The following is a 9,632-nucleotide window of genomic DNA, read 5'->3' on the forward strand; positions in this document are numbered from 1 at the left end:
TTTTGTATTATTTATTATTTATGTGATTACTTATTTTTAATCCATCATATTAATTACGATAATAGATTATGTTTTTGTATGTTTGTCAAAGTCAACAAAATTTAGCATGTCATTCTGTCCCATTAACAATTTAGCATGAAATGCTAACTAATTTTAAAAACAAGAGCTTTCGTGAATAAAATTTAAAGGCCAGGGCTAATTTGGTTATGAAAAAAGGATGTACATGAACAAAGTATAGAAGTTAAAGGATTTGTTAAGTATATTATCCTTTTCTTAAATTAACGAAGAACACGAAGGTTTAGGGCAAGCCCAACAACGAACTGGGTAGCTCGAAGAATCCCCCATTCGCCAACCACCAGCCCACCCAGCCCGAGTCCAGTCAAAGTGGAAAGCTTCACAGTTCACAGTCTCTCCTTTTCAGTTTTCACCTTTCACCCTCCTTCCTTGCTTGACTTACTGCCATGGAGGAATCTCAATTGGAACTTGACGAGAAACAATGGGGACCCATGGTTGCAGACAAAGTGTTTTCACTCTACAAATCACTTCCCAAGAAAGGGAAGCCTCAAGGACGTGAAGTCACCGTTTTATCCGCTTTTCTTCTCTCATCTCCCTCTCAAGGTTCAATCAATTTGTTGAAGATGGTGCTTCCATGGAAATACTGAATTAATTTACTTACTTTTTATTCTTTTTTGCAGTTCAGATACGGAAGTGATTGCATTAGGCACGGGAACAAAATGTATAGGCCGCTCAAAATTAACCCATAGTGGTAACATTGTCAATGATTCCCATGCTGAAATTATTGCTCGCAGAGCTTTATTAAGGTTCCCCCCCTTTTTTTTTTTTTTTGCTAAAATGGGTTTTAGGGATTTTTATAAAATTAAGTTTTAGGGTTTCTAAGATTTTATATATTTTTCCCCTTTTGTGATTGAGCCAGGTTCTTCTATGCAGAGATTCAATGTCTTAATGATAACAATGGTTTTCAAAACTCGATTTTCGAATCGGAATTGGATGGTTCCGGCGGAATAAAGTATAAAATCCGAGCAGGGTGGAAATTACATTTGTACATATCTCAATTACCATGTAATTCCTTAATGGTTTTCTTTTTTTTTTTTTAGTTTTCAATTTCCTTTTTGAGAATGCATTTTAAGTTTCTATGCCTCTATGTTGTGTTTAATAGGTGGGGATGCTTCACTTTGTCTGGTACCGTCTTCTATCGGTGAGCATGGTCGGTTTGTATTTAAGATTTCTGTGAAATGGTTATATCATACGTTAGTTTTGATAGTAATATGTATGATCCTCGTGCCTTTGATTGAATCGGTACCACCGTTTTCAGAAGGTTGTTCAGAACTAATTGGATTGGTTCAAAGGAAGCCTGGTCGAGGTGATACAACATTGTCAGTTAGCTGTTCTGATAAGATAGCTCGTTGGAATGTTGTTGGTGTTCAAGGTTCAAGGTTCATCACTTGCTATTATATACGTAGTCTTCTATCATTAGCATGCTACATGCTTTGTTTCTACTATCATCAATACTGAAACATGGATAACTGTGCGGCATATATGTTTTCCTTTTTATGATTTTACATTTTGTGTCTCGTCTTAGGGGCTCTGCTTTCATACTTTCTTCGACCTGTTTACCTGCATTCTGTTACTGTCGGAAGATCTCCTTATGTTTCCGAGGATGTTTGCTTGGTGAAACAATTGAAAAGATCCTTGTTCGAGCGGGTTACACCATTGTCAAATGAGCTTATAAAACCTTTTGAAGTTAACAAGGTTTGTGAAGTTTACAGTTTCTGAATCCTATATATAGGACAGGGGGGTTTTGATACTTTAATGCTGTGTGAGCAGCCGATATTTTCTGCGGCACCGGTACCACCAAAGGAGTTTCAACATTCTGAGACTGCTCAAGCCACCTTAACTTGCGGGTACTCATATTGAATATACCAAAAAATAGGTGTAGGTATTGTTTTATACTTTTGCTTTTTATATTGATTTATATATTGGTTTTTAGGTATTCTGTATGCTGGAATAAATCGGGGCTGCATGAAGTTGTTCTTGGAACTACCGGACGAAAGCAAGGGACATCTTCTAAAGGGGCAGTTTATCCATCGACGGAATCATTCTTGTGCAAGTAAGTTAAAAGTATGCTAATGGAACCAAAACATGTCATTAACGTGCTCTTATAAAAACATTTTTCCTCCCTAGGAAGCGACTTTTGGAAACTTTCATATCATTGAGGCATGAATGCAAAATCAGATGCTCATCCAACGAGGTTTCTTATCGAGAACTCAAGGTAATGATTCTTGATGCTTATGGACTTACATTATTAAATTTCATTCTCGACCTTGATATATTTTTGGTCTGGTTTGCAAATATGAAGCTGGTAATAGATGCAAGAAAACATGCTTTTTTGAACCAACAGATAACTCTCGGTATAACTTGGTTGCTTGTGTACCCTTTTAATGGCTTCGATTATGAGCTGAAAACTGAGTTACTCATTAGTATGGAATGCTGATATCGGTTTTACTTTCCCATCGACTTAACCTCGAACGATACAAATTATACTCCCTAGTATCCTAATTTTGGAAAAATGAATACGCGTGCATCGGTGGCATGGACTACTAGTGATTACTGGGTTTGCTTATTGCAGGACAGGGCTGAAGAATATAGCTCAGCTTCCAAACTCTTTAAGGGAAGACCTCCTTTTCGGAATTGGCTATTGAAACCTGTAAACTTGGAGAATTTCTCAATTATTCGTAACGAGGTATGCAGCGTACTGCCATATACGTTTTAGTCTTTTGGAAACACTGACGAGTATTCTTTTGATATCGGCCTCCATTAATTGCCTTTTTCGATAGGGCAATTATCCCTCCGGCAACTCATGTGACTTTCAAGGGTGATCGTTTGGTTGATTGCTTCAAGCGGATGTTGGGACAATAGAGTTGGATATAGAAGAGAAACACATGTCCGATCAAAGCCGTTGGATGTCTGTATTTCCATCTATGTTGTCGGATTTCTTAAAACACCCCTTTATCAGTGCATGGTGTTTTTTTAGGTGAAAGTATCTGATACATCCTTTTATTAGAGGGTTTGATTTAAATTAGTCTTTATACTATAAAATAGATCAATTTAGTCCTTGTATTAGTTAAGTCAAATTTTAATAGAGTTAACATTTATGGTTTAAAATGTCATTTACTATTTAATAAGTTAATATTTTTAAAGCTTTTATGATTTTGCAAATGAAATTTTTTGTTTAATAGCATAAAATTTTGTTGATATATAAATTTATTATTAGTTAAACATGATTGATTGGTTTTTCACATGATCTCTTTAACCATGTGATCGAATAACAATAAAAAGGTAAAAAGTACAATGGAGCCTTTTGTATTTGGAGTTATAGTGCATTTTGCTTTCTCTATTCAAAAAATAAGTAAATTAGTTCTTATATGTTAATTCAAAGAGCAAATTGGTTTTTCTGTTAAACATTGTATCTATTTTTATTGTTAACTGGTGTGGTTGATAGAACAACCGGACAGTGATAGTAACGTGCTACATGTACATCATGTTGATGTACAAGATTAGTTTTTAATTGTAGAAGTGGATGGAATTCTTAATAGAAGAACTGATTTTTTTTATTGTTTAATTGAGTTTATTTTATATCTATAAATTTATATTTTACATTATTTTTTTATATATTAAAAATATTTTGTTAAATTCAGGTCCATTACAATGTCATTTTTTAGTTGACTACCAAGCCAGTATTTTTTATTTAAAAATGTGACATTAACAAAATTGACAAAAAAATGTGACATTTACGTCCATTACAATTGGGCTTGATTTTCACATCTGAAAAGTAAAGGGAATAAATTCTTGAAAATAAAAGTACAGAGATTAAATTGCAAATTCGTGAAGAGTACGTGTAGACTTATGACATATTTTAATCTTTATACTACAAAATATTTATTATTAAAATATTAATATTGAAATTTTTCAATAACATGTGAAGAATATTATTTAAAATTATTATTTTTAAAATTTACTATTAAAATAAAATTAAAATATTAAATAATTTATTATTTAATAAATTATATTAGTAATTTATTATATGGCTAAATATAAATAATAAAATATGTTTGTTTAATAATATTAAAAATATAATATTTTATATTAATAATTTAAATAATTTAAATAATTTTAAAAATAAAAATCAAATTTATTATCAATATAATAACACTAAGCTTGATTTAAGTTAATTTTATATAAAATAAAATTACCTACAAAGGAGCTCTTTTCTAAAAATGATTTACGTCTTTTAAAAGGGTAAATCATTTTATAGGAAAAATGACTTATTTTCTGTTGACAAATTTGTTTTTTATGAAACAAACACAGGAAAATGCAGAAAAATATTTTTCGTAGAACCTTTTACATGTAAACAAACGTACCCTTACATGGACTAATTTGCCCAATTTTCATTGAAAGGGACAAAATACAATCGACTTCTAATACATGCACCTCCATGATACTTTAACCCAATTAAAAATCCAAAAAATTACTTTCAATGACAACTGTAGAAGCCCAATTTCGTCCGGTAAAAAAAAAAATCCATTAAATAGTCCATACTATAAACCCAAATACAAAAAACTAAAAGCCCAAAAAAACCCTAAATGTAGCACCCCAAACCCGGCCCAGAAGTTATGGCCGGATCCGGCATGCCACATCAAAAACGTTAAAAAATTTTTCCATTCTAAGTCCAGAAAATCGTACTTGATGTTCAAAAGATTAATTCATTAAGGGTTAAAGTGAATGGAAGCTGTGCACCAGGTAGGAAACCGGAAAAGAGGTGGTGAGTCCATCGGATTACTTAAGTACCAAGCTCCCTTCGGATCCAATCCTAGACATGCATACCGCCATTGCCACACCTTAACGTCATGGATATTTCTAGGAAACCGATTTGATTAAGTCATTTTTAGGAAAAGTGATTAATTTTGAAAAATACTTTCATTGCGGAAGCTTTGCTTGGTGTCGTGTTATTTTGAAATCAATGTTGTTTTTGAAAACGCCCTAAAGCTATCCAATTTCAACAGTTAAAATAAGTAATACCTATCTTAGTAATACATATTAAAACCATTAAAAATAATTAAGCGGCCTTATTACATTTAAAAGCCCAAAACCTCAAACGTAATTAAAAGGATGTCCAGTTCACGGAAGAAAATCAAACTTTCGAGCGGGTGGCCACTCCGAATTCCCACAGCCCAAGCCCACTATGGTTGGGGATTACTGCGTGGATGAAAATAAAAGGGGTGAGTTTGGGGAAACTCAGTGTAAATTAACCCAACCATAGCCTATATCGGCTTAAACCACGAAATAGAATAAGTTGGCCTTAGCCCGAGCAATTCAAAATAAAGCCCATAGGCCCATAATGTAACGCGAGCAGATATTACATGTTTATGCGTAAACCCAACCATATCCAACCGTATACACCCCATACCAACCTTACACCGTGTGGGAGACAACTCGACCCACCCAATCGCTACACACCACGTAATTTGCAGCATGGCTGCGAAGCGAATAATGTGACAGAGTCACCAGATATAGATAATCGTGGCGAGCCACTGAATCAGATATATGTGGCGAGCCACCAGATCGATATTTGTGGCGAGCCACCGGATCGAATATTTGTGGCGTAGCCACCGTAACGCTTCCTCCATAATATAACCCATGTCCCCATGCAACAGATATATAATCATGGCATACATCATACGTAATCGATCGTCATGCTTTTCAACAAAATTAACCCTAGGGGTATAACGGTAATTTTGCACCTAGGGGTATAACAAGAATTTTCTATACATAGGGTATTATAGTAATTTAGCTACTTTTAGGGTTTTCATGCATATCCTAACTATTTACGTACTATCGAACACTTACGCAAGATACTTACTTTAATTGGGCCCGTTGGCCCATGAACCCGATCTTTGGCCCATTAAGCCCAAATTATCAAAATGTACGAAATCGCACGTCTGCGCTTTTATTACTTTAGATTACCAAATATACAAACCCAACTATTTTACGAGCATTCGCACACTCTCAAATTCCCAAAATTCGACTTTTCTAAGATTTCGCTTTTCGCTTTTGCCAATCTAGTCTATGAGAGGGTGTCGGTTACACACTGCTTGTGACGATATCTCGACGAGATCCACACACGAACCGCCTACAATTGGATTACTAACACGTTAATCTAACTATTTAAATACAAACTACGTATTAACCCCTTAAAATATTAGGCCAACCACACCTACAGATCATAGTAAACTTATAAGAAATCAATAAGCAACTCATTAACAAATTTTTGTCAATGTTTACCACATAATCATAATTTCACTGCAAGCTGTCTTCCTGAGCAACAGTCACTAAATTATTTATAACTGGAGCTACGAAACTCCAAATCAAGTGCCGTTAATTTTCCCTGAAAATAGACTCATATATCTTCTATCCATAAAATTTTCAGAATTTTTGGTTTATCCAATCAATACCATATTTTTCTCAAAGTTTCCCATGTTTCACTGTTTGACTAATCTGACCACCCTTCATTACGAATCAAATTTCTCATTGTACAGAATTCAAAATATGTTCTTGTTTATTTCATTAGAAACTAGACTCAATAAGCTTTAATTACATAATTTATACAGCTTCTAACTCATCTTATACAATTTATGGTGATTTTCCAAAGTCACGTTACTGCTGCTGTCCCAAGCAGATTTATTACCAAATCACTCTTTCACACCTAACTTGCATGCTTGTTATTGAAACATGTATATCACCAATCAATCATCACATATCTATGATTTTACTTAAGTATAATCTCCATTTCATCATTTTAAAGCACAACATGTTAGCTGATTTTTCCCTTTAACATCTAAGGCACACACATGCTTATTTGTTTGGCTCAACTTCACCTATCTTCCATTTTTCATCAAAAGAACATGAAACAACAACTATTTCCTTCATTTTAATTCATGACTAAATGCTCACAACACAACTAAAAACCAAAATATGCTTCAAGAGTTAAGGTAGAATCAAGATGAACTCATGAACCTCAAAATAAGAAGCAAGGTACCAAGAACTTACCTTCAATTTTCCTCCTCCTAATGACCGAATACTCAAGAGCTTTCTCCTCTCCTTCTCTTCTCTAACTTTCAGCTATGATGAACAAAGATGGACAAAACTTTGTTCTTTTCACCCCTTTTTCTTTTAATAAAACTTCATATTTCATCCATTTAATTCTTTAATACAAAAGACATTAAATTCTTATCATGAAACATTTGCCTAACCCATTATCATGAAACATTTACCTAACCTATTATCATGAAATATTTACCTAACCCATTATCATGGAACATTTACCTAACCTATTATCAATTTGTACCATAAATTATGGATATCAAGTGTACATTTTGTCTACAACAACATGATGGCTGGCCACTTCATGTAAAATGGGTGGTTTGTCACGCAAATCCTCCTATTTTGCACTCCTATTTATTTGGCCACTTCAATTTAGCCTATAGCATTTTCAAACATTTTCACATAGGTCCTATTTCATAATTTCACCCCCTTTTTCTTATGGAACAAAAATTAACTAAAATTGTCGGGTTCTATCTTAAGCTTGGGCTTTCTAGAGGCCCACTAACATAATTAAACCTATACCAACATTCACAGGATTCCTGATAATTGGGGCGTTACACTAAAGGCCAAAGCCCACTATCTAAATCTAAACAGAAATAAACCCTAATCCCCTAAGACTTCACCCATAGCTGCCACTCTTCTGCTTTTCCACGTCAGCAAGCATTCCTCCTGAAGTCCCCACGCCTCAAGGTTTGCCTCTTCTGCCACCATTTCACCAAAATGGCAAGGGACGTGCCTCTCCACCACCGTTGACTTAGTCCCTTGCCATGAAAAATCTGCAAAAAAAAGAAAAAGACAAAAAAAAAAGAACAAAGAGTAGAGAGCAGTAGAAACACAAAAGCAGGAATAGCAAAAACAAAAAGAAGAAAGCAAAAAAAAAAAACAAAAACAAAAACTAATATCATGTAATCTATTTGGCTATTAAAGTCAAAATCATTGTAACACAAGAAAAAAAAGAAAAATATAAAAAAAAGAAAACAACGAAATTTCAAAAATAAAAGGTAGTTTATTTATTTCAGTTTTTTTTTCAAAAAATGAAAAAAAAACAAAAAAAAAAGTTTAGATCTTTACCTGACGTTTCATCTCACTGTCAACGTGGGTGGCCTCTCCGATTCGAAAGGTCTCCAGGCCCCCTTAGGGTTCGTCGAGGGTCTCATCGGACAAGAAAGAAACTGAAGGGTTTCATCTTCTTTTTCGGAGGTTTGATTCTTTTTAGGGGGTTTCACCCTAGAATCACATTCTATGCGTTAAAAGGTTTCAAAAAGTTTTTTTTAAAGACTTTTTGGCCATCGGAGGCGGCGGTCGCCGATGATCAGTGGCTGCAGAGGACGTGTGACGGCCTTGTGGTTGAAGGAGGGGAGTCTTGAGAGAAAAAAAAGAAAGGAATAAAATTTTTTTTGAAACAAGTTTTAAAATGGTTTTTTAAAATATTTTTTAACTTATATAGGTTTAATGAAACGAAATCGTTTTGGCCTGGCTTCAGAAGCCCCAAAATGACGTTGTTTTGACGCGACCTGAACGTTCGACCCGAATATCATAGGATCCGCGTGTTTTTTTAAGAAGGGGTCAAAATATTGCCTAAGTCCTTCCGCCTTTAGGCGCTTTTCAATGTGGTCCTGTTTTGTTTTTTCTTCTTTTTAAAATTATGCAATTTAATTTTGATTTGTTTTCATTATGGTCCCCAGACTATTGACCCTCTAGGGAGTGACACATGTACTAGGGTTGGGTTATTTGCCCTTTGGGTCATTGTATTTTTATTTTATCCTAATTTAACCCTTTTATTTTCTATTCTTATTTATTTATACTTTAAATTTTATTGCATTTTCAGTTTAGTCCCCTGTCCATTTAATTAAGTCCCTGTACTTGCTTTTTTTTAATTGTCGCCCTTTAAGTTGCATAATTTATGTTTTCGCCTATGAATTTCCTGATTGTTTTATTTCAGTATTTTATTTTAGTCATTGATACTATTAATATTATTAAGTAATTATCATTGCTAATTAATATTAATTTTTAAAAATTTGCTCAAATATCAATATTCTATGTAATTATACATACATTTTATATTATTTCACTATTATTATTATTATCATATAGTATTATTAATTGAATATTATTATTATTGTTATTATTATTTCTTATTAATGTATTCCTATAGTATTGTTATTTTACTCCATTATTTATTCCATTAAATGGTGATTATTTTTTGTTTTCGAGGATTCGAGACCTCGTGCCCTAACTTATGGGGCATGATCTTTTCTTCTTGATTAACTCGAAATAAGAAAACTTTTTCCATAAAATTTAATTTAGTTAGCGATATTTTAATTAAATAGAATTATGCAAAAAATGGGATCGTACTTTAAATTTTCTTTAAATTCTCAATTCCCGACACTAAGATATCAAGTAATCAACTAGGTACCAATTTTGGGCGTTATGAGGGTGTTAATTCTTCCTCA

The 9,632-nt window shown here is 33.5% G+C and overlaps 1 protein-coding gene across 4 annotated transcripts; it reads left to right on the plus strand.

Moving 5' to 3' along the window:
• The first annotated feature begins 296 nt into the window (after positions 1-296).
• On the plus strand, positions 297-3,264 carry LOC108463002 (tRNA-specific adenosine deaminase TAD1). 4 transcript variants are annotated; one of them, XM_017762926.2, is made up of 11 exons: positions 300-618; positions 701-821; positions 935-1,080; positions 1,178-1,225; positions 1,334-1,447; positions 1,601-1,770; positions 1,846-1,922; positions 2,009-2,128; positions 2,203-2,290; positions 2,648-2,761; positions 2,856-3,264. In XM_017762926.2, the coding sequence occupies exons 1-11, from the start codon at positions 462-464 to the stop codon at positions 2,895-2,897; spliced, it is 1,197 nt and encodes a 398-aa protein (XP_017618415.1). In that variant the 5' UTR covers positions 300-461; the 3' UTR covers positions 2,898-3,264. The 4 variants fall into 4 exon arrangements, with proteins under 4 accessions (XP_052879221.1, XP_052879220.1, XP_017618415.1 ...); XM_017762928.2 differs by having other exon boundaries at positions 1,178-1,216; XM_053023260.1 differs by having other exon boundaries at positions 299-618; positions 1,178-1,447.
• Positions 3,265-9,632: the final 6,368 nt, after the last annotated feature.

Source organism: Gossypium arboreum, chromosome 12 (genome assembly GCF_025698485.1).
Source record: "Gossypium arboreum isolate Shixiya-1 chromosome 12, ASM2569848v2, whole genome shotgun sequence".
NCBI lineage: Eukaryota > Viridiplantae > Streptophyta > Magnoliopsida > Malvales > Malvaceae > Gossypium > Gossypium arboreum.